Source organism: Ovis aries, chromosome 20 (assembly GCF_016772045.2).
Source record: "Ovis aries strain OAR_USU_Benz2616 breed Rambouillet chromosome 20, ARS-UI_Ramb_v3.0, whole genome shotgun sequence".
Classification (NCBI taxonomy): Eukaryota; Metazoa; Chordata; class Mammalia; order Artiodactyla; family Bovidae; genus Ovis; species Ovis aries.
This window is the reverse complement of record NC_056073.1, coordinates 42,458,270-42,483,359: the sequence shown is the minus strand read 5'-3', so window position 1 is coordinate 42,483,359 and position 25,090 is coordinate 42,458,270. Positions and strand designations below refer to the sequence as shown.

The following is a 25,090-nucleotide window of genomic DNA, read 5'->3' as shown; positions in this document are numbered from 1 at the left end:
TGGCTCTCTAGACTCTCCGGGGGCCAGTGGTCACACAGCTTCACAACCCTCAGTCCTGTTGGCTGGTGACATCCTATGTTGCTTCGTTTTGTGACAGCGGCCTACCCCTCCAAGCAACTTGATGGCAGGTGTATTATATTTGCAGTTACAGTAAATATTCTGTGGTTAAAAATTCACTGTAATTCCATCTCTCAATTGGAAATTCACTATCAACATCAGTAGTTCAAAATGTATCAGTTATTTGCTATGACCCTGGAAAATACAAGTTTTCCTTGTCTCCCCTGATAACTGCTCCTGACCTACTACTCAAGAACTATTTATTATGCTAAATCCAATTAATTAGGAAAATGTCAAATATACTGATAAACTAATGGAGATGTTTGAAAAGCACTTAGATAAAATTCAGGAAGATAGAATTTTTATATATTTTTCCATAAAAACCCCCAAAATAGATGGCTTGGCAATGCAGTGTAGACCCACACAGATCTAATTTGGAGTAACCTCTCTGATACGAAGCTCTTTATTTGAGGCTATTCTTGGGGGATGTTGAGAAATTTAATAATTGATGGTACAGAAAATACTTTATTCTGTCTGACTAGAGTGTTTTTAATCACTCTCCTACAGTGACCATCTTGAGAGAAAGATACTCAAAGCTTAAAGACAAGAGGCACATCAAAATTAATTTTTAAAGTTTTTATTAATGGATTTTTCTCTATGGACATATTATGCAAAGGAAGAAATTCAGAGATCCTGAAATACCATACCAGTTACTAAGGTGATGATTTGTTTCTCAGTGCTTTCTCACCCTTAGAGCACCCCAAACATCTGGTGACAAGCCAAAGGCCATCCCAGTTAAAAGGAGTAAGATAAGCAAGGGTCTGAGAGCCACGAGAGCTCGGGCCCTCACTTCACCCAGGTGCCCTCTCCCGAGTCCAGGTCTGGTTCTTACATCCTTAAGATCACCTAGCCTTTGGACGCAGGGCACTGTGTTTCCTGAGACTGAGCAGCGAAGGGGACCAGGGACGAGGGGAGATATACTAGATTGTTCTAAGTGGGTCCTGGAAATGATGAGGGTGTCAAAAGGAGACTGGTAATGACCCCATGTTTCTAATACAAACGTTTAATCAGATTTTTGTAACGTTCATGGGAGTTGACTGCTGGTACCCACCCCCAATTCTCCTAAACTTGAGGGTTTCTTGCTGAAAGCTAGTAACGGAAAGATTTGGACATGAAGTTAATTCTCCTTAAAAAAAAAAAAATAATAAGTATATGATCTTGCAGGGGAAAACTTGACTAACTGCATAATTTGGCAGGAAGGGGTGAGAGAAGAGGGTTTCCTCCCACACCCATCTCCCCTGGGAGAGCAAGGGGGTGGGGTCCCCAAATACCCATAGTTCTTGCAAGTCTTCAAGATAAATGCCTCTTCCTCCTCTCAGTTACCTCTCTCTTCTCCCAGAAAAAGTGCCTTGTAATTTCAGCATCTGCCATCCCCTGGGACTGGCTCGGGGAATTAGAGATAATGAGCTTGAGGGAAGGGACAGGCTGCTTTTTATAAGGGAGAGAGAGACTGAAAGTACCTTTCACATCTGGCTCTGTGAACAGAGGTGTGGGGCCTGGCAGCTGGTAGGGAAGCTGTACCACCTCCTGGCCCTGGACACGTTCTGCTCCTCAGGAGCCTTTATCACAGCAAGACCAGATGCCAGAGGGCGGGGGGCACGTACCTTCCCTCAGCCCCAGGATTGCCTCCATATCCTTCTGTCAAGACCTGAGAGAAAGAAAACACAGTAGCAGATGCTGATCGCCACAGACCAGGCATTCTCTTCTGCCAAACTGAGACGGACCTAAGAAACCATATGCTTCATCTTTTAGTAGAGGCCTGTTTCCCACTTCCAAAAAACTGCCGGCTAGCTTGATGGATGGGTGAGAATAAGGGAGGGAAGAACTTTACCTGGGTCAGGTCGTATTAGTAGTGGAATCTGGGTCTTGACGTGTACCCCTTTGTTGAGCGCTTGCAAGTGACACTTTTGCTGCCAACCTCTGCAGCCTGTCATTCCCGGAAAACCAACTCTGGCTGCAGAGACTATTTCCTTAGCATCCAGGCAGGTAACCGGGGTTCACTTTACCTGGAAAGTGAGAGCCAGTTGTGAGCCAAAGGCGCCTCTCCTCAGCCCACATGGCTAGGCTTGTGAGCCCTTGCTCATGACGGAATCCCAGTGGTGGTTAGTCAGACTCTCCCAGCAGGAAAACCCAGGGCCCTCCTCGCTCACTCCCTGGTAGCACCTGGGCCCAGTTCCTCATCCCCATCAGATTCAGGCATGAAAAAGAGTCCCTTACCTTCAGAGCCAATCTCTAGATTTCTGTTCACTCCAGACTCTACCATAGACAGGCTATGAGCAAAATCCAGACCATAATTTCCAGAAATTTAAATTAGAAATTCCATGCTTGCATGGCACACTGAACAAACAGTACTGTTTGTCTGCCACCCCAGGGTAAACCTTACCAGTCAGAAACACAAACCAGGCTGTGAGTAGGAGTCTTTATAATGCAGACAGACATTTATCATGATAACGAAGTACTCAGTTGGCTCAGATGGTAAAGAATCTGCCTGCCAATGCAGGACACCGGTTCGATCTCTAGGTCGGGAAGATCCCCTGGAGGAGGGCATAGCTACTCACTCCACTGTTCTGCCTGGAGAATCCCATGGTCAGAGGAGCCTGGCGGGCTACAGTCCATGGGGTTGCAAAGAGTCGGACACAACTGAGCGTATTATGGTAAATGTCTCTTTGTATTATAATGACACTACGAAGCTCCCTGCACTCATTTCTGAGTCAGGACAGACCCCCATTTTTGCCGACAGCAAACCCTGACCATCGAGCCCGGGAAACCTCTGGTTTCCTGCAAGAGGCCACCGCTGACACCAAAATGCCTGGGAAACCCAGGAGAGACTGGAGCCACTCGCAGGGGGAGCTGCACAGGGTCTAGACAGGGGACCAGTCACACCCAACATACCTGTGATCCCCAGGTCTCTCCTCCCTTGGCCGAGGGGTAGCAGTAGGCTGCTTGGGTCCCATCTGGAGCCTGGCAGTCGGTGTCACCATTCTGTTCAGTGCTGGCCAGGCAGTCATCTAATGTTCTTCGATTGTAGGCCATGTGGTAGCAAGCTGGAACATTCTGGCACCAGCCTAAGGTGTATGGCAGCTGCATAAGATAGAGAGTCAGAACAGCCAGAGGTGGTTTGGATTTGCTTGCCCGTGTTTGTTTTATAGGCCTTTGTGCTAAGATTCTATTTGACTACATCTTCTATTAATAGAATTAAACACAGTCTAGGGCTTAGAGAAAAACTGCTTTTAAATAACATTGGCTGAACATGAATTGACAGCATCCTACAGAGAGAGCAACTGTGTTGCTCCAGAAGAAGTAAACCTAGTGACAGGAAGAGATAATAGGAACGTCAGCCTCGAGCTGTGAAAGTACAAAGGGAGGATGCTAGTGGGTGACACGGGAGATGGCGAAGTGACTCAGTTGCTTCACTCCTTCACCGCAGACTTCTCCAGAGAACCTGTCCCAAGTCTTCCTCAGCATCAACGCGGCCTCGCTCTGCCTTTGTGGGCGCACCTTTCATCTGAGCTAGTGAGGGGCAGGGTCTCCATGACCCCAAAAACCAACATACTCCTAATTCCTGCACACCCCAGAGTTTGCATGTACTTTTGTGTGTCTGAAACGCAAAGATTACAAACCCTTCTTGCAGAGAGCACTAAATTTGACACACACAGGTCAGTTCATGAATCCAGAATAATACAAACCTGTTGTGTAAGGTTTCGGTTCGCCTGATGGGAAAGGCAGGTACATGTGGGAAGACCCACCACACCCACACAGAAAGACACACTGCAGCGTTGTTGAGCAGCCTGGCTGCTTGTCTGCATAGTCCTGGAGGCGGCTCACGAGACAGTCAACTCCGTCACAGAGTCTGGAGAAGCCCCGGGGCCAGGAATCAGGAGCCCTGGGTCCCCCGGGCCCTACCCTCCCCGGTATGTGATGCGTCAGCTGCGCCTCTCCACCTCGGGTTCTCACCTGTATAGTCACGGGTGGACCAAGTGATCTAAAACATGGCTGGTTGACCGCGTCCATGTCTTTCTCCCACAGCTCAGCCAGAGGCCCACAGTGGAGGAGCTTCGGGAACGGAAGATCCTTATCCGCTTCAGCGACTACGTGGAGGTGGCCGATGCTCAGGACTATGACCGCAGGGCTGATAAGCCCTGGACCCGCCTCACTGCTGCCGACAAAGTGAGAGGGGTGGGGAGAGCTGCCCGGGCCTCGCGGCTGGGCGCTGGGTCTCTAGCATGCTGCTGGGAGCCTGCACGGAGCCCTGGAGCAGAGCCGCGGTGCCTGGGTGGGCACTGAAGGCGGACGGCCTGGCAGGCAGGCTCCAGCGAAGGGCCATACTCCTTCCCTTAGTTTGATTGGGGAATCTGACCCACCAGCTCTGGAAGGACCCATCCTGAGGCGTCACTGTGCATTCTGAGCTTAGATCCACCGCAGCAAGACCAGGGGCTGACCTTTCAGTGTGCACCAGGGACGCCAGGATGTGGGCCAGGTGGACGGGCCCTCTCGCTGCCCAGATGAACAGATCCGGGCAGAACCCCAAATCGAACTGTTTGCATCTTAGATTTGGTGGGGAGGGGATTCTTCGTAGGTTCTAAAGGGGCTTCCCTGGTGGCTCAGATGGTAAAGAATCTGCCTGCAATGCAGGAGACCCGGGTTCGATCCCTGAGTCAGGAAGATCCCCTGGAGAAGGGACTGATTACCCACTCCAGTATTCCTACCTGGAAAATTCAATGGACAGAGGAGGAGCCTGGTGGGCTAGAGTCCACATGGGTGTAAAGAGTTGGACACAACCGAGTGACTAACATTTCCACTTTTTAAAGAGTATCTCAGGGTGACTGTTTCTCCCAGTGGCAAGAATCTACTTGACGCACCTATCTGACTTTGTTGAAGAGGTTTCCTGATGTTTTCAGGAATAAAATAGAAGGTGAGCTGCTGTCTGTCTGCTTCCTCCGCACACTCACGGGCTTCTCCTTCTTCTAGGCTGCCATTCGGAAGGAGCTCAACGAATTTAAAAGCACTGAAATGGAAGTTCATGAATTGAGTAGACATTTAACAAGGTTAGTATCAAGAGGTTTCTTTTTTTTCTTCCCTGCTTCAAATTATATTTACCCCTGGACTGAACTGTCCTCGCTGCTTCTGGAGCAGCAGTGCAGTGGTGGGTGCGGTGAGGGGGGAAGATAAACGAAAGATCCAAATGGAAGGATCCACAGGTTTCACCGTGGTTACTGAAAGCAGAGGAGTGTGTGTGAGGTCTGGGCTGAATGCAGCCTTCTCAGAGCCTGCAGACTAAAGATCTGCTGAGTGCTGGACGACGGAGTGGGTATTTATGAAAACATAAGCTGAGGAGGAAAGGTCATTGCTGATTACAGCAGAGACCAAACCGGGGCAGGGTACCAGATCCACGTGGTACTTCTATGTGGGGGTCACGCCTGTGGTTCGGTGTACTTTTCCCAGACAGTCCTGTGTGGTGCTTCTTGGCAAAACTGAATCAGACAGAGAGTGGAGGGGCTTACACAAGGTCACAGGGCTGGTTAGTGACAGGCCATTAGCTCCCTCCTCCTGCCTCTCTCCTTGGTTGAACGTTGGGAGAAACAGTACCTGACTCGGGGACAGGAGCTTGGGGGTCCCTGCCTTGCTGCTGAGTCCTTACCTGGGCTGCGGCCCCCGTGGGGAGCTCAAGACTAAACTTCTCCAAAACTAGGGGTGCACTGGATGGGCCTCAAGTTCTCCAGGGGTCCTGTGGAGATTTATTTGCCTTTGGTTGGAGATTTAAGCCTCCCTGTGGCTGTCACAAACAAGGATGGAGGCTGGAGAGCTTGGCCTTATCAGGTCCAACACCATGGGCAGCCACTGGGTCTTGACTGAGTTGTTTTGTATTCCTAGGTTTCACCGACCTTAACAGTCGAATTCCTCTTGAGTGCTATGCTGTCTTCAAAACATAAATTTATAAGAACCATAAGTGCTGGTATTTATTCACTTCCCCATTACGATGTAAATCTTATGAACTGCCTTTTTTTTAAAAGAAGAAGAAAAAGAAAAGGAAACAGGATTCTGTTTGCAAAAACACGATGGTTACAGTTCAGCTGCCGGCACCGCCGCGGATAAGGGACTGTGCCCCATCCCAGGCCAGGGGCACTGAAGACTTGCCTGTGCTCAGAGCGGCCCTGGGCCTCAGGCCGGCAGGTACTGCGTTCGCTGAGGCTCCCTCCAGCCTGTACCGCCAAAGTGTCTGTCACCTGAGTCCAGAGACTGCCGAGCCGGTGGATCTGTCCTGGGACGACTGTGCAGAAGCAGGCGGCCCGGGGGTGGCGCCCGATCAGGAGGCTGCTGAAGGAGGCTGCACCACCCACGTGGTGAACTAAGGGGAGAGCCCTTCCCTAGGGCAGCCTGTGGTCGCCGGGCCATCCTCAGAGTGCGTGCGCGCGCTCCAGGTGCAGAAGGTGGGCATGAGTGCCTGTCCTATCCTCTCGGGCCAAGCCAGCTGCCCTCCAGGAAGCTCTCGTATCGCAGGGAAAGGCTGTCATTAGACGAGCCCAGAGTCACAGGGGATCTTACGCATGCCAGCAGCCTCTGCTGTCTCAGTGGCATCATGCGTGCGAGCATAAGGCCGCTGTGGAAGGCACCCAGGCTGGGGTGACCAACCGCCTGGCTGATGTTCATTCTCTCTGCGTGTACCCCGGGGCTGGGGACCGGGTGGCAGGGCCCTTAACGGCCGAGTTGAGGACCAGGCCAGGATCCATTCCTGGAGGGCTGGCTTCCCCCAGCAGGTCCTCCACAACCACCCGAGGCCCTTCCAGGCTGGCTGCGCCCGGAGGTGTCCTTGCAGAAGCCCCAGGGTGGGGGCAGGCGCCGGCCCCGCCCACCGGGAGGTACCTGCTTCTCCAGGGAGCATCCCTCCTCCTCCGTCTGGAGGCTGGTGAGGGTGACAGAGGTCGGATCTCTGTCCATCCTCACCTGTGATCACAGGAGAGCGGTGGGGACAGGGTGTGGCAGAGGAAGGGCCGCTCCAGACCCTGACCGCTCTCTGCAGGGGGCCGCCTGAGCTGCTTCCGGTTTCCTTCCCCTCCAGGCTGGCCGCGAAGCTCCGCCTGGCCTCCTGCCGTGATCTCGGTTGTTCCACCAGCTCTCCCGGTGATGGCTAGAGCCCTACCACACAGGCCCAGGCTTTAGGAAGATGCCAGCTTGGCCTTCACCAAAAAAAAAAAAAAAGAGGTAACCAGTTCCCACCCCAAGCCGCGTGGGATCACATTACTCTGGGGCTGCCCCGCCATCACCATGGGTGAGGGCGGGCTCCTCTGCTGGCGCTCACGGCTCCCCTGGGCGGTGTCACCATGCACCTGGCAGGGGAGCTCGGGCGGTGTTCCAGGTGGTGCCCGCCGGCTGGTGCCAAGCTGGCGCACGCTTTCCTCACAGCACCTGGCGCCCAGCCCTGGGAAGACGCGTCACCCCCTTCCTCTCTTCTTTGAATGTTGAATCCGGATAGTTAACCGCCGTGGGTGGAGGCGTTGTTCAGGGAAAATGTGGCCAGGATTTTAGCGTGGCTGTAAACAGTGTCTTCCCGAAAGACTTACTGACGTTTGAATGTGCAAATGGTGTGATGAAGGATGCGGGGCTCTTCCGTGTAACTCCTCTGCGTGGCACGTGTTCCCTGCCGAGGTGCCCGCCTGGCCGGGGTCTGAGCCTGGGCTTCTAGTGTTGTGATGGTCAGCCTTCTCCTGGCCCAAGAGCGAGTCCTAAGGGACCTCATTCCACTGCCTGGACGCCTACCACACAGGCCAGGGGCTTCTCTGCTGGCCTGGGTTCCAGGCCTTTCAGATTCTTGGGAACATGATGCCTCAATCAAGTTCCCTGCAGCCCACCTGCCAGGGGTCGCGGGGTTCCCACCCAAAGTGCCCCATTGTTGCAGCCACTTTGCACATGGAAGAAACTGAATGCAGTTTCTGCTTCTCCTGCAGAGTAGCTTTTTCTGGAAGTAACTCCCTGCAAATTGAAGGTGTCCCTCCCGTGTCACTGTCCCAAGCTGGGCTCTCCTGAGCCCATTGGAAGTGGCTCAGCAACCTCTGTAGGTCACAGGATGGACCCTCTGCTGTCTTTCCTTTCTTGAAATCTTGAGGTATTTACATAAATCTATCCAAATTTCCTTTTTGCCACATTGTTAAAACAACTGAAAAAAATGTGTTTCTTTCCAAAACGACGATTTGATGGGGGGGGCGGGTGGCGGTGGGAAAAAGGCAGGCTAGCTGGTTTACAGTGTGCCGCTTTTTCTGAAAAAGCTACAGTTTGAGCTTGTCATTTGCATTAGCACAAGAACCACCTGAGATTTCTCAAATCAAAATGTTTCCCTCTGATCAATCAAACACTGCCCAAGGTCCCCACCCTATCCAGGACTGAGGAGACTGCCCTGGGCCTACCTGCTCCTTGGAAATCGCTGACCTATTCCTCCCCAAAGGCCCTCAAAGCTCTGTAAAACTTTAGCCTTTATGTCAGATTAGAAAAACCAAACGATGTGACGGTGGATGTGATGAAAACCTCCGAGCTTATTTTTCTCCTGCCTATGAACGTGTATTTATACTTGCCGAATGAAAACCGTGATGTGTGCTGCGGTGAATGGAATTTCAGGCTCCCCCTGTGCACAGTCAGTGGGCGAAGGTCACCTTAAACGACTTTTTCCTCCCATTTGTCTGTTGATCCCCCAAATGGTTGCTTTTCTCTGGTTGCTTCCCGGGTGTCTGTCCATAGTTTGTCTTTGCACCGGAGCGCACTCCTGTGTTCTGCTTTAACCGACGACGGCTGTATGAGGAAGACAGTGTAAATAGAATACAAATTAAACTGGAGCTCTATGGCCTAGGTTTTGTACAGACAGAAACTGCATGGTATTTAAATTATTGTTTGTCTCTGATGATGTATGCAGTTTCTTTAAAAACAAACCAAAAAAAAAAAAGTCTTAAAAAAAACATTTCCTTGACTCCTGTGTGTTTTTACTGACAACCAGCAGGAACCACCGAAAATTCTTAGATTGGTTGTGGGGGTGGGGGGGGGGCAGGTGGTAGGTCAGCTCATCAGCAAAAGAACAAGAGTTATGAAAACACAGAACCACCTCATGTAACTGGTACTGATGGGGAAGGGAAAGACTGCTGCACATACATAAATGAACTTTCTAGGTAAGTTCTAGCATACAAAAGTTTTTTTTTTCTTCTAAACATATTTTAAAGAATATCTAAATGTATTTCCAGTTTTCTGTCCTTTAGTAATCTGGGAATGATATAAATTACTGTCCCCAAGCAAAAGCCCCAGAAGACTTTGCTCTTGGGCATACATACATCTGTCTCCTTTCTTGAGCAACCTGAGTGTTCATCCTGTAAAAAAGCCAAGACCTTTTATCGCTTAACCTTTTGGTCCCAATGTGTCTTTCTGGAGGTTTTATGGGAAGCACAAAGTGCTGCAGGGCGTGCTGGCTGCGTTTCAGGTGGTGACACTACTGAAGACGCCCTTGGTCTGCTAACAAAGGAAGGTGGTGTGGGGAAGAAGACCCAGCACGGTGCCGCCCCCTGCGCCACTGCCAGGGATCACCGGGGTGTCCTTTCCTAGTGCAGATGCTGATGCTGCTGGTCCGGGCATCGTGCTGCTGAGCAGCGAGTGCTTAGGAGATCTATCCAGAGGGAGCCTCCATCCTCAGTGGGCCAGGGGACCAGGCGCACTGCTCGTTTCTTTGCTGAGCAGCAGTGGCGAAGCCCTGCCGGAGGTCAGCGGGATCATGGCAGGGGTCTGGACAAGCCCTCACCTGTGTGGGAAGAGGAACGCCAAGGCCCCAGCAGACAGCGGTGCTGAGTGGTCTACAGAAAGCACTGCAGGCCAAGTTCTGTGTCATTCTGCGGTCTTCCTCACTCCAGAATTCTCTGACCTTAACAAGTCAGAACTTGGTGGTAGTTACCTAGGGGAGCCAAAGGACTAGAGTAAGAAAAGCTCCAACAGGCTTTGTCCTGTAGGACAGAAGGAGAAGGGCCATCATCCTGAGAAAGCCCTTTACGCAGTAAAGAAGGTCGTGGCTACACATTCTCAATAGGTAGAGGGCCTGCTGTGTCCACCCTCTGGTCATCATAGGACAGAAATTATTGCCCCGCCATTACCTCTAACTGGACAGTTTTGGCCGAGTCACTTAATTTCTCTGGGCCTCGATATCCTCATCTGGAAAGTGGGGACACTGAACTCTAGGGGTCCTGTAGTGTCCTTAAGGATATCAGCTATCTAAGATTTGGGTTACCTGAATTTTTAAAACGCTTACTCCTTTGGGACCAGTGAGCTCTGTGTAAGTGCTGCTGGGAAAGGCTCTTGGGGAACAGCTTGGATGCCACACTTGCTATGCCTCCCTGCCTGGAGCTGGGCTCCTGGGGGGCTGCTTGGCGTGCTCAGGTGTCTTCGTGGGGGCTCGTCCTAAAGCTGCTCTCAACCATATTACACCATCCCACCTCCCCCTTCCTCTGGGTCAAGGACCCTGGAGGGGCCTTGGAGCTTTGAGCTGTGATGCTTAAGATAACAGTTTGTTGTCCCCTATAGCACCCCAAATTCAAGGACACCTCAGTGATGTGGGTACTTACCCCTGATATTCATCCAAGGACAAGTTTGACACCCGGAATGGTCCCTGGCTGGCTCCACAGGCCTCAGTGCTATCCCAGCCTCAGATGACTCCATATCTACAGTTAAAACCCAGATCCCACCTGAGCTCCTGCCCCAGGTGTCCAGGTGTCACAAAGCAGCAGTATGGGTCAAACTGCTGCCCTGGGCGGAAACCCTGGCTCTTCCAGCCCCTACCAGCTGAGCAACTTCGGACAAGTTACTTAATCTCACTGTGCCTCAGCTTTCTCATCTCTAAAATGGGAATGATGGCACCTGTTTTATAAGCCTGATAGGATTAAATAAAATGTGTTAAGTGCTCAGCACAGGGTCTGACATAAGAGTTAGGCCTTACTAAACTTTAGCTCTTGAAGACTTGGCCAAATAGTGGAGTAGGAAGACCCTGACCACCTCCCACGGGCACACCAAAAATTACAGCTCTGTACAGAGCAACTATTGATGAGAAAGGCTGGCATCTAGAGGAAAAGATTTTCTACAACTAAAAATATAAAGAAAGAAGCACAAGATGGTTAGGAGGGACAGAGTCTGGTTTAGTCAAGACTCATACCCCAAAGGGTCTTCCCAGGTGGTTCAGTGGCAAAGAATCCACCTGCCAAGTGGGAAAAGTGGGTTCAATCCCTGGGTTGGGAAGATCCCCTGGAGAAGGAAATAGCAACCCACACCAGTATTGTTACCTGGGAAACCCCAAGGACAGAAGAGCCTGAGGGGCTCCAAAAAAGGTCATTGATTCTGCTACAGGAAGTAAAAGTGAAACTCACAGTGCTGGAGAAGACTTTCCAGGGGTGTCAGGTATACCTGTCAAATGCAACGACCCACAAAACGTCACCGAAATGACAGAATTTAGGGCCGGCCAAAATAAAATCACTGGCCACAGCCATTAGTTTCTGCAAAAATCCCCCCAGTCAGTAATAAGCTAACATTTGTATGATAGAAGGAAGGGGGCGGGGCGGGCAGAGAACACATTTGAAGACGTAATAACTAAAAACTTCTCTAACTTGGAAAGGAAACAGGCCTCTTACCTTCAAAAAGCACAAAGAGTTCCAAACAGGACCAAAAGAGGATCATATCAAGATATGTTGTAATTAAAACACCAAAAATTGAAGAGAAAGAGAATACTAAAAGGAGGGAAATAAAACAGGTTATGTACAAGGGAATTCCCATGAGCCTATGGGGCTGAATTTTCAGCAGAAACTCTGCATGCCAGAAGATAGTGGCATAATATTTTTAGAGTGATGAAAGGGGAAAAAAAATCTATTAACCAAGAATACTCTACCCAGCAAGGCTTTTATTCACATCTGATGGAGAGATCAAAAGTTACACAAAAAAGCAAAAGCTAAGAGTTCAGCACCACCCTACCAACCTTACAAGAAATATTAAAGGACTTCTATAAGCGAAAAAGAAAAAGCCACACCTAAAAACATGAAAATTAAGAAAGGAAACACTCACTGGTAAAGGCAGTTACTTGCAGTAAAGGTAGTGAATCAATCACATATAAAACTAGTAGGAAGATTAAGAGAAGTACAGTAAAATCGTCTATAAGTAACCATTTGCAATAGGTAGTTAAGGGGACACAAAAGTTGTAAAATATGATGCCAAAAAACAGCAAATGTGAGAGAGGGGAGTAAAAATGCTGGGTTGTTAAATGTATTTGAAATTAAGAGATCAGCAACTTAATTACATATATATATATATATAGATTGCTATATATAAACCACATGGTAACTAACCATTGAACCAAAACTCTGTAACAGATACACACAAGAGAAAGGAATCTAAACACAACCCTAAAGATAATCATCAAATCACAAGGGAAAAGAAGGAACAAAAAAAGAACTACAAAAATGCCTCAAAATGATTAAAAGAATGCCAATAAGTACAATATATACCTACCCAAAGTTAGTAGAAGGAAAGAAATCATACAAATCAGAGCAGAAAGAAAGAAAAACAAAGAAAAACAATAGCAAAAACCAATGAACTAAAAGCTTATTCTTTGAGAAGATAAAACTGATAAACCTTTAGCCAGACTCATCAAGAAAAAAAGAGGATACAAATCAATAAAATTAAACAACTGACACCACAGAAATACAAAGGATCTATAAGAGACTACTACAAAAACTACATGCCAAATAAAATGGACAACCTGGAAGAAATGGACAAATTCTTAGACTGAACTAAGAAGAAATAGAAAATATAAATAGACCAATCACAAGTAATGAAATTGAAACTGCAATTAAAAGTCTTCCAACAAACAAATGTCCAGGACCAGATGGCTTCACAGGATTCTATCAAACATTTAGAGAAGAGCTAACACCTAACCTTCTGAAACACTTCCAAAAAACTGCAGAGGAAGGAACATTCCCAAGCTCATTTTACAAGGCCACCATCACTAATACCAAAACCAGGCAAAGATATCACACAAAGTTATAGAACAATATCACTGATGAACACAGACAAGAATCTGTTCAACAAAACAGTAGCAAACAGAATCCAGCAACATATTAAAGTGATCACATAGCATGATTAAGTGGGATTTATCCCAAGGAGGCAAGGATTCTTCAATATATGCAAATCAATCAGTGTGATACACCATATTATCAAGTTAAAGAATAAAAACCATGTGATCATCTCAATAGATGCAGGAAAAGCTATTGACACAATTCAATAACCATTTATGATTTTTTAAAAACTTCAGAATTTTTTTCAGAAAGTGGGCATAGAGGGAACCTAGCTCAACATAACAAAGGCCATGAATGACCCACAGCGTACATCATTCTCAATGGTGAAAAACTGAAAGCATTTCCTGTAAGGTCAGGAATAAGACAAGGATGTCTTCTCTTGCCACTGTTACTCAACATAGTTTTGGAAGTTCTAGCCACAGCAGTCAGAGAAGAAAAAGAAAAGGAATACAAATTGGAAAAGAAGAAATAAAACTGTCACTGTCTGCAGATGACATACTATGCATAGAAAATCCTAAAGATGCCACCAGAAAACTACTAGAGGTAATCAATGAATCTGGTAAAGTTGCAGGATACAAAATTGATGCACAGAAACCTCATGCATTTCTATACACTAACAACAAAAAATGAGAAAGCGAAATGAAGGAAACAATCCCATTTACCACTGCAACAAAAAGAATAAAATACCTTGGAATAAAACTACCTAAGGAGGCAAAAGACCTGTAGTCTCAGAAAACTATAAAACACTGATAAATAAAAGATGACACAAATAGATGGAGAAATATACCATGTTCTTGGATTGGAAAAATCAATACTGGGAAAATGAATATACTACCCAAAGTAATCTACAGATTCAATGCTGCTGCTGCTAAGTCACTTCAGTCGTGTCCAACTCTGTGCAACCCTACAGATGGCAGCCCACCAGGCTCCCCTGTCCCTCGGATTCTCCAGGCAAGAACACTGGAGTGGGTTGCCATTTCCTTCTCCAGTGCGTGAAAGTGAAAAGTGAAAGTGAAGTCGCTCAGTCATGTCCAACTCTTAGCAACCCCATGGACTGCAACCCACCAGGCTCCTCCGCCCATGGGATTTTCCAGGCAAGCGTACTGGAGTGGGGTGCCATTGCCTTCTCCAATGCATGAAAGTGAAAAGTGAAAGTGAAGTCGCTCAGTCATGTCCAACTCTTAGCGACCCCATGGACTGCAGCCCACCAGGCTCCTCTGTCCATGGGATTTTCCAGGCAAGAGTACTGGAGTTGGGGTATCATTGCCTTCTCCACAGATTCAATGCAATCCCTATCAAATTACAAATGACATTCTTCACAGAATTAGAACAAAAATGTTTACAATTTGCACAGAAACACAAAAGACCCCGAATAGCTACAGTAATCTGGAGTAATCAGGCACCCCCAACTTCAAACTATACTACAAAGGTACAGTAATCCCTTTGTAATTACTAGTAATTACCAGTAATCAGCAGTCCCACTTCTGGGCATATACCCTGAGAAAACTGTAACTCAGAAGCACACATGGACCCCAATACTTACTGCCACACTGTTCACAGTAGCCAGGACACAGAAACAACCTAAGTGTCCAACCACAGAGGAATCGATCAAGAAGATGGGGCTCAGATACACGGCGGAATATGACTCAGCCACTAAGAGAAAGGAAACAGGGTCATTTGTAGAGGTGTGGATGGAGCCAGAGTCTGTCATACAGAGTGAGGTAAGTCAAAGAGAACAACACATATTGTACATTAATGTATATATGTGGAACCTAGCAAAACTGTACAGATGAACCTATTTCCAAGGCAGGAATGCTGACGCAGACATAGAGAACAATGTGTGCAGGAGGGGAAAGGGAGAGTGGGAGGAACTGGGAGATTAGGGTTGACATATACACACTACCAAGTGTCAGACAGTGGAAGCTGCTGTAAAGCAGAGGACGTTCAGCTCGGTGCTCTGAGATGACCTGCAAGGGTGGGATGGGGTGAGGAGTGGGAGGGAGGTCCAAGAGGGTGGGGATGTATGTGAATCACATATAGTGATTCACTTCATTGTACAGCAGAAACTAAAACATTGTAAAGCAATTACATTCCAATAAAAATTTTTTAGAAGAAAATAAGGAAACACTGACCTTAAATGACACATTAAAACAGGTAAGACTTTATAGATGCCATCCAAAGGCAGCAGAATCCACATTCTTTTCAAATGCACATGGACCATTTTCCAGGACAGATGACATGCTTGGCCACAAAATAAGTTTTGATAAATTTAAGAAAAATGAAATTCATATCAAACATTTTTTCTGACCATAATGTTATGAAATAAGAAATCAACTACAAGAAAAAATGCAAAAAAACACAAATATGTGGAGTCTAAAACAATATGCTACTAAACAGTGGATCACTGAAGAAAATCAAATAAAATTACTGAGACAAATCAAAATATAGCAATCCAGAATCTATGCGATACAGCAAAAGCAGTTTAAGAGGGAAGTTTATAGTGATAGAAACCTACCTCAAGAAACAAAAATCTCAAACAACCTAGCCTTACACCCAAAGGAACTAGAAAAAGAACAATCAAAACTGAAAGCTAGTAGAAGGGGAAAAGAAATCAAAGATCAGAGCAGAAATAAAGACAGACTACAACAGACGAGACCAATGAAACTAACAGCTGGTTCTTTGAAAAGATAAAATGGCTAAACCTTTAGCCAAAGTTATTCAATCGGAAATGAAAAAGGAGAAGTTACCACCTATATGACAAAAATGCGAATGCTCATAAGAGATTACTACAAACAACTACATGACAATAACACAACCTAGAAGAAATGGACAAACTCCCAGAAATATACACTCTAACAGTGAACAAGAAATAGAAAATATGAACAGAACAATTATTAGAAATGAAATTGAGTAACAAACTCCCAGTAAACAAAAGTCCAGGGCCAGATAACTCTACAAATATCTTGAGAAAAATTAACACCTATCCTTCTCAAATTTTCCAAAATATTGCAGAGGAAAGAATGCTTCTGAACTTTCTATGAGGCAACCATCATCCCAATATGAAAGCCAAAAATACCACACACAAACAAGGAAAGTACAGGCCAATATCACGGATGAACACATGCAAAAAATCCTCAACAAAATATTAGCAAACTGAATCAATAACATTAAAAGGATCATACATCATGATGAAGTGGGATTTGCAAGAATCCCAAGAATGCAGGAATGGTTCAATATCCTAAAATCAATTAGAAAACTGAATAAAAAATCACATCATCACCTCAATAGATGATCCTATAACCAATCAGGAAACTGTTCATAAAATCAAGAAACTAAATAAAAATCATATGATCATCTCAATAGATGCATAAAATTCACCATTTACTTCTTCATCATTCATTTATTATTAAAAACTCTCAAAGTGAGTATAAAGGGAACATACCTCAACATAATAAAGGATATACATGACAAATCCACAGTTGACATCATACTCAACAGTAAAAGGCTGAAAGCATTTCCTCTGAGATCAAGACAAGAATGCCCACTCTATTTTTATTCAACATAGTATTGAAAGTCCTAGCCAAGCAATCAGACAATAAAGATAAAAGAAATCCAAATTGGAAAGGAAGCACTAAAACTGTTTTGCAGATGATAGGACACTATACTTAGAAAATCCTAAAGATGCCACCAAAGAAACAAAAAAATTACTACAACTCATCAATTAATTCAGTAAAGCTACAGGGTACAAGATTAATATACAGAAATCTTCTGAATTTACGTACACTAACAACAAACTATCAAAGAGAAATTGAGACAACAATCCGATCTACCATTGCATCAAAAAGAATAAAATACTTAGTAATAAACTGATCCAAGGGAGTAAAACACATGTACTTGGAAAATCATACAACACTGAAAAAAGAAACTGAAGACACAAACAGATGGAAAGACTATACTGTGTTCATGGACTGGAAGTACATTGTTAAGATAATCAAAGTACCAAAGGTAATCTACAGATCAAATACAATCATTATCAAAATACCAAAGACATTTTTCACAGAACTGGGAAAAGACCTAAAATTTGAATGGAAATATTAAAGACCCTGAATAATCCAAGAAATCTTGAGAAAGAACAACAGAGCTAGAGGTATCATACTCCCTGATCTCAGGATATACTACAAAGCTACAGTAATCAAAACAGCATGGGACTGACACAAAAACAGACACAGAAAAGAGAGCCCAGAAATAAACCCATACATTACGGTCAATCTCTGACAAATGAGGCAAGAATATACAGCAGGGAAGAGACAGTCTTTTCAATAAACGGTGCTGGGAAAACAGGATGGCCACATGTAAAAGAATGAAATGAAAACATTTTCTCACACTACCTCCAAAAATTAACTCAAAATCGATTAAAAAACCTAAATGTAAGACCAGAAACCGTAAAACTAGAAGAAAACATAGGCACGACACTCTTCAATATAAAAGGGGCATAATTTTTTGGATCTGTCTCCTAAGGTAAAGGAAACAAAGGCAAACATAAACCACTGGGACCCAATTAAGCTTAAAAGCTTTTATACAACAAAGGAAACCACTGACAAAGCAGAAAGGCAACCTAAGGAAGGAATGGGGGAGAGGATATTTGCAAATGATATGACTGGTCCAGGGTTAATATCCAAAATATGTACACAGTTCATACAGCTCAAGATCAATGAAACAACCTGATTAAAAGATGAGCAAACAACCTGAATAGGCATTTTTCTAAATAAGACATACAAATGGCCAACAGGCACAAGAAAAGACGCTCAGCATTGCTAATCCTCAGAGAAATGCAAATCAAAAACACAATGAGATATCCCCTCACACATGTCAGAGTGGCTACCATCAAAAAGACCACACATAACAAATGCTGGCAAGCATGTAGAGGAAAGGGAACCCTAGTCCATGGTTGGTGGGAATTTTAATTGGTGTAGCCACTGTGGTAAAATGCCAGTATTTTGTGTTGTGGCATGGAGGTTCTTCAAAAAACTAAAAATGTAACTACCATATGATCCAGGAATTCCACTCCCAGGTAGGGAACTATATGAAATAATCAAAATTATATGATTGAAATGGAATAATAATAATTGATATTATCATATAAAATAATTGAAATTATCATATATTAAATTATATGAAATAATTATATGAAGAAAATGAAAATGCTAATTTGAAAAGATCCATGTACCCCAATCAATGTTCACAGCAGCATCATTAACAATAGCAAAGATATGGAAGCGATGTAAATATCCATCAATAGATGAATGGGTAAAGATGATATAATATGTAAATATATGTGTATATGTATGCATATATATGTATATTTTTATATACATACATGTATATATATTATATATATACTATATGTATATGTATACACATATAATAGACTACTACTTAGCCATAAAAAAAGAGTGACGTTTTGCCATTTGTAACAACGTGGATGGATGGACCCAAAAGGTAGTATGAAATAAGAGACAAATATATGTTATGACTTAATGTAAAATCTTTATATTACAACAAAACACAAATAGGCTCAGATATAGAGAACAGACTAACGGAAGTGAGTTAGCACACTAGCAGGGCTGCTGTCTATGGGATCACACAGAGTCAGACACGACTGAAGTGACTTAGCAGCAGCAGTTACCAGTGGGGAGAGGGAAGAGGAGCAACTGGGAGGTTGAGAGGTACCAAAAATTAATTAATCTTCAAAGACATGAGTCTCTTGACTATAAAAAGAAAAGTCTTTAGATTTTAAATTTCAAACTTGATTATCTTATATTTAGCAACTGTGGTTTATGACTTCCTTACAAAATAATGTAAAATTTCTAACACTAAGCAAACCTACCAGAAAACAATTATCTGTAGTTTCCCGTTAGATTTTATTTTTAATTTAAGGATAACTGCTTTATGGAATTTTGTGGTTTTCTGTCATACATCAACAAGAATCAGCCACAGGTACACCCATGTCCCGTCCCTCCCATCTCCCTCCCACCCCACCTGCCACAGAGCCCCTGTTTGAGTTCCCTGGGTCATACAGCAAATTCCCATTGGCTATCTGTTTTACACATGGTATTGTAGATTTCTATGTTACTCTCTCCATACCTCTCCCCCTTCTCCCTCCTATCCTCCCACCTTGCCCATGGGTCTGTCCTCTGTTTCTCCACTGCTGCCCTGAAAATAAATTCATCAGTGCCATCTCTCAGATTCCATATATGTGTGTCAGTATACGATATTTCTCTGACTTCACTCTGAATAATGGGCTCTAGCTTCATCCACCTCATTAGAACAGATTCAAATGTGTTCCTTTTTATGGCTGAGTAGTATTCCATCGTATATATGTACCACAGCTTCTTTATCTATGTGTCTGTTGATGGACATCCGGGTTGCTTCTGTGTCCTGGCTATTGTCAATACTGCTGCAGTGAACACTGGGGCACATGTGTCTTTCAGTTTTGGTTTCCTCGGGGTATATGCCTAGGAGTGGGATTGCTGGGTCATATGGTGGTTTTATTCCTAGCTTTTTAAGGAGTCTCTAGACCGTCTTCCATAGTGGCTGTATCAGTTTACATTCCCACCAGCAATGCAAGAGAGTTCCCTTTTCTCCACACCCTCTCCAGCATTTATTGCCTGTAGACTTTTTGATGATGGCCATTCTGACTGGTGTTGAGGTGGTATCTCATCGTAGTTTTGATTTGCATTTCTCTGATAACAAATGATGTTGAGCATCTTTTCATGTGCTTGTTAGCCATCTGTATGTCTTCCCTGGAGAAATGTCTCTTCAGGTCCCTTTCCCACTTTTTGATTGGGTTGTTTATTTTTCTAGTATTGAGTTGTATAAGCTGCTTGTATGATTTGGAAATTAATCCTTTGTCAGTTGTTTCCCTTGCTATTATTTTCTCCCATTCTGAGGGCTGTCTTTTCACCTTGCTTGTAGTTTCCTTTGCTGTGCAAAAGCTTTTAATTAGGTCCCACTTGTTTATTTTTGTTATTTCCATTCCTCTAGGAGGTGGGTCATAGAAGATCTTGCTTTATGTTGAGTGTTCTGCCTGTGTTCTCCTCTAAGAGTTTAATCGTTTCTGGTCTTACATTTAGGTCTTTAGTCCACTTTGAGTTTATCTTTTTGTATGGCATTATGAGCGATCTAATTTCACTCTTTTGCAGGTAGCTGTCCAGTTTTCCCAGTACCACTTATTGAAGAGGCTGTCTCTGCCCTGTTGTATATTCTTGCCTCCTTTGTCAAAAACAAGGTACCCATAGGTGCATGGGTCTATCTCTGGGTTCTCTATCTTGTTCCACTGGTCTATATGTCTACTTCCGTGCCAGTTCCACATTGTCTTGATGACTGTAGCTTTGTAGTATAGTCTGAAGTCAGGAAGGTTGATTGTCTACCAAGTTTTACCATCTCTATTTTTCAAAACTATTAATTCCAATGTGCTTACACTTACATTCTACTTTTCCAGTGAGCCTTCTTACATGAACAGTTTCTTAATTTTTTCATCTTATACAATCTTCCAATGAATTGATATTCCATAAAAAAACTTCCAGGGGCTTCCCAGATGATGCCAGTGGTAAAGAAACTGGTAGACGTTTCTGCCAAGGCAGGTAGGCGTAAAAGACCCAGGTTCGATTTCTGGATCAGGAAGGTCCCCCGGAAGAGGGCAGAGCAACCTACTCCAGTATACTTGCCTGGAGAATGCCATGGACAGAGGGGCCTGGCAGGCTATAGTCCATAGGGCTGCCCAGAGTCAGACAGGACTGAAGCAACTTAACACAGGGCACCAAAACACTTTAAATGCCAGCTCTAATGCTTGACATAGGGCTTCCCTTGTGGCTCAGCTGGTAAAGAATCCACCTGCAAGTTGGGAAGATCCCCTGGAGAAGGGAAAGGCTACTCCACTCCAGTATTCTGGCCTGGAGAATTTCATGGACTGTATAGCCCATGGGGTCGCACAGTGTCAGACACAACCAAGTGACTTTCACTTCACTGCTTGACACATCTGTCTCAGAACGCCTCTAACTCCGTTTGTCCCAGGCTCCTGTTTTCCTGCTTTCTAAACCCCACCCCTCTCTGCCCCAGGCCACTTCCTCCTGTCTTACTTCCTTTCTCAGTGAATGGTATTACCTTCCAGTGGACCGTGAACACCTGCTGACTAGTTCTAGAAGCTATTCCACTGCTCCAATGCCGGGGCGTGCACAGCCACTGTCTGGAGTCCTGCTGCAAGCCCCCTGGCCAAACACGAGCTTCTGGGCACCACTCTCCTGTCTGACGTCTGCAGGGGCCCGCTGTCTTAGCAGTAAAGTCCTGTTTTCCAGCCCACCATCCTTGGAATCAGCGTGGCCAGCTCTCCTGCTTAGGGGTCCGGGAGCCGACCCCCATGGGGTGTGTGACTCAGGAGCCCTTTGAGGCAGGTGTTGATGTGGACTGGAGCTTCCCTGAATGGAGTCCAAGAGAGGTCTCACTTTGGTGACTGGGAACCATGAGGAGGAGCCAGACGACTCACGCGTAACCACCACCAACAGAACAACAAGCCGTGTGCACCGCCAGTTGTGCCCTGTGGTACCTCGTTTCCAACTCCAACTGTCTGGGCGCTTGATTCCTGATTGCCGCCACCTCCTGCAGCTCCCAAATACACTCACTACACCCCTGGCTCCACCACATTGCACAATTTTCACGCACAATTTTGTGTGTTATTGTCTTATTGGGACACAACTCCTTTACAACTTGTGTTAGTTTCTGCTGTACGACAACGTGGATCAGCCATAGGTACACATATATCACCTCCCTCCCACCCCATCCCTCCCCTCTAGGTCTTCACAGAGCACCGAGCTCAGCTCCCCGTTCACGCACAGTTTTATTTAATCCTCACGATGCCTCACGGCTTCCAAAGCTGAGTGTGTTTGACTCGAAAGCATCACCCACCCTCCCCTGCTGGGCCAATGCGCACACCGCTTTGCCACTTTGCTGAGTTCACACTTCCTCAGCTTCCATCCGATCACTCCAGTTCCCTGACACAGGTGACATCACAGACCAGGAAAGATAGGCAACTGCCTCCCAGCCGTCAGGTCGGGAGACACTGTTTCCTTAACGCGGCCCCTCCCTCCCCACTGCCTTGCACTGCCTGTCTGTGCGCACCAGTGGGGACCTCCCCTGGTGAGATGGTCAGCCAGTGTTTATGACTTCTTGCAAGGGAATTAACGTCGAACGAGGTCCCTGCACAGCACAGGTTCACCTCGAGCTGTGGCGAAGGGTGAGATCAGCGTGCCGCCTGCTCCACAGAGAGAGAACACATCGGACCCTTAAATCACTCATGGGTGGGCAGCCAGGCCCTCTCCTGTGCGCCACGCTTGATTTTAAAGAAAATGGTTCAGCTCTTTATGTGCCATCAAACAAAAAATGCTCTCATTTCATAATAGGAAGCCATGATCATCCATTCGTGGGGCAACACCGCAGGTTAACGCCAAACTCCTGAATCCCGTTTGCAGAGAAAGAGTAAATCCCAAAGGCAGAATTTTACCGACTCTCCTCCCAGGCTGTGACAACCAGCTAAGACGCGTGCTGCTCTGAGCTGGACTTCCACATGCCCATTGCTTTTCTCCAAATAGACTTTGCATCTCATGATCTCAGAGGTTCTGTTTCCCACACGGTGATACCATGTCGTTGCTGTTGTTAAATTGAAAAAACAGCGAAGACCAAATGAGGGGAGGGAGGGAGAAAACTCCCTTCTGTTTGTTTATACTACCAGCCTGGAGCAGGATGATCGTCACTGACACCTTGTCCAGCAGGCATCTCACAGGTCCCTGAGAGGGTACATCCTTACAGGGCCTGTGATTCAGCAGTCTCCACCCAGGAGAGGGCAAGCCCGTCTCTTCAGCTACACAAATAAAAAATGTTTTACACATGAGCTAATTATCTCAGAAACTCCGCACACAACACAAAGAGGATAAAAAGGCCTTGGGGGCTGGCCTCGTTCACACACTATGTGCTGCCTTGATGCTGGGAGGCCGGGACACTGTTCCAAGCCAGCATTTACATGCTTCCCGTCACCTCCACAACTCTTGCCTCACCTCTCTGCTTCAGACCCTCCCAGCCAGGGCAACAGAGGAAAAAGCCCCTCATCACAGTTTAAATGTCTCAGGTCTTCCTCAGTTCTCTCCCCTAAACCTGGCTATCATAGCCCCACGCCAGGCAGGACTCACCCCTGTGGTGTCCCTTTCACCAGAAAGTGCATGCAACACCACACTCACGTCTAAGCTGCTTCCGAAGAAGGGACTTGGGGCTAGGGTGGGGGACACTGGCCGTGTGTCCCATACCTTCCTGTCCTGCTTGCCTTCTATCCTCACAGGCACATAGCCCTGTCCCCTTACTTTGGTTACAATTACATTGTTTTACAGAGGGGCGGGGGATTTTAAGTACATACCGTGCTGGTTACCTTTCTCATCCCAGAACAAGGGAACTGACCCATGAGTTCCATATCCACCCAGACAGACCTTATTTCAATCATATCAAATTTAAAAATCTAGGGACAGGCCACAGTGAGGAAATGCAGGCATTTTCAGACTGTCTAGCAGCTGGTCGGAGGAGTGGACCCCCCCGCCCAGGGCCCAGCAGTGAAAGGTTCCCCCCGCGCACTCCTGTTTGGGCCTCTGCTCTCCGCGCTGGCAGAGAGGATGTGTCTTGAGAGCTTCAGTTCACTGTCAGGACCTGGTCTGTGCCCTCCCGGGACCAGCTGGCCCCACTGAGTGTACACGGAGCAGGTGCTGAACTAGGGAACTGGGATCGGGAAGACAGAGCGCTGGCTTCAGGTTTGGAAGATGGTTGAGAGAAATCTACAGCCATGAGGGGCTCTGATTTGGATGAAAGCGGAGTGGACAGCTGTGCTGTGGCTGGAAACGCCTCCCTGCAGGCTCCAGGCAGCGGGAGAGAGAACACACACTGACCACTGCCCCCCCAGCCCAGCTGGCTGCTCCAAGCAAGGAGCTGGAGTGCCGTTATCCGGGTTTCAACTGCAAAGCAGTGGGGGTGCAGAGATGCTGCCGGGCCACCTCGCAGGCCTCAGCTCAGAGGTCACAAGCTGGCAGAGGAAAGCTGAGGCAGGCTTCTCAGGGCCCAGCTGAAAGCTAGTTCTGCTGTCGCCCTTCCTGTCAACAAAACCAGACTCTCGCTGATGCTGCTCGGGCCCTGAGTCCAAGCCCTTCTGGTTCCAGCAGCAGCTGTGGTGCTGCCCTCGGGGCACCTCTAATGGGAGCACTGAAAGGGGCATCAGTGCCTGTCTCCAAGCTTCACCCCCCACAGCCCCTTGCTGCTCACACCAGCATCTTTGCAACCTTCCCATCATCCTTGAGCCCCATTCTACCCCAACACCAGCAGAATGAGTTCTGCACCTCACACTAAGTTGGACTCTCTAATCCGTCATCCCCATTTTACAGGTGTGGGGACTGAGGTTGAAGGAACAGGATCAAACCATTAGGAAATGGCAAAGCTACTAAGAGACTCCCCACGCTTCTAAACCCTCAATCCAGTTCCCTTGCCTCTACATGACTAGGGAATTCCAGGAAGGTGCTCAAGATGACAGCTGTAGCCAGATTTAAACACGTCTGCCCTGCAAAGGATTTCCCAGGTGGCTCTAGTGGTAAAGAAACCTGCCTGCCAATGCAGGAGACATAAGAGACGTGGGCTTGATCTCTGGGTCAGGAAGACCCCCTAGAAGAGAGCATAGCAACCCACTCCAGTATTCTTGCCTGCAGAATACCCATGGACAGAGGAGCCTAGTGGGCTACAGTCCTTGGGGTCACAAAGGGTTGAACATGACTGAAGCAACTTAGCATTGCTCTGCTAAACTGCACCTGCTCTGGTGG

The 25,090-nt window shown here is 46.3% G+C and overlaps 1 protein-coding gene and 2 long non-coding RNA genes across 13 annotated transcripts in view; 1 reads left to right on the top strand and 2 right to left on the bottom strand.

Moving 5' to 3' along the window:
- The window catches only part of PHACTR1 (phosphatase and actin regulator 1), a 522,692-nt gene extending 513,631 nt beyond the window's left edge, over window positions 1-9,061 (top strand). For 8 of the 10 annotated variants that reach the window (XM_042237252.2, XM_060403782.1, XM_060403783.1 and 5 more), the window contains 3 exons: window positions 4,144-4,284; window positions 5,086-5,162; window positions 5,989-9,061. In XM_042237252.2, the coding sequence (XP_042093186.1) occupies window positions 4,144-4,284; window positions 5,086-5,162; window positions 5,989-6,004 (234 nt within the window). In that variant the 3' untranslated portion in view covers window positions 6,005-9,061. Of the gene's footprint in view, window positions 1-624; window positions 776-4,143; window positions 4,285-5,085; window positions 5,163-5,988 lie in introns of those variants that run through there. The other 2 variants (XR_006057296.2, XR_009597749.1) reach the window with 2 other exon arrangements.
- LOC114109730 (uncharacterized) lies at window positions 679-4,185 on the bottom strand. Of its 2 annotated transcripts, XR_006057297.1 has the most exons (5): window positions 4,072-4,185; window positions 3,010-3,198; window positions 1,949-2,123; window positions 1,578-1,765; window positions 679-1,497 (listed from the first exon to the last, which is right to left on the bottom strand). It is a non-coding gene; the product is annotated as an uncharacterized LOC114109730 (long non-coding RNA). The 2 variants fall into 2 exon arrangements; XR_003586310.2 differs by having other exon boundaries at window positions 679-1,765.
- Window positions 9,062-9,660: 599 nt separating the features above from the next.
- LOC121817406 (uncharacterized) lies at window positions 9,661-23,867 on the bottom strand. Its single transcript, XR_006057298.2, has 3 exons — window positions 14,737-23,867; window positions 10,701-10,796; window positions 9,661-10,036 (listed from the first exon to the last, which is right to left on the bottom strand). It is a non-coding gene; the product is annotated as an uncharacterized LOC121817406 (long non-coding RNA).
- Window positions 23,868-25,090: the final 1,223 nt, after the last annotated feature.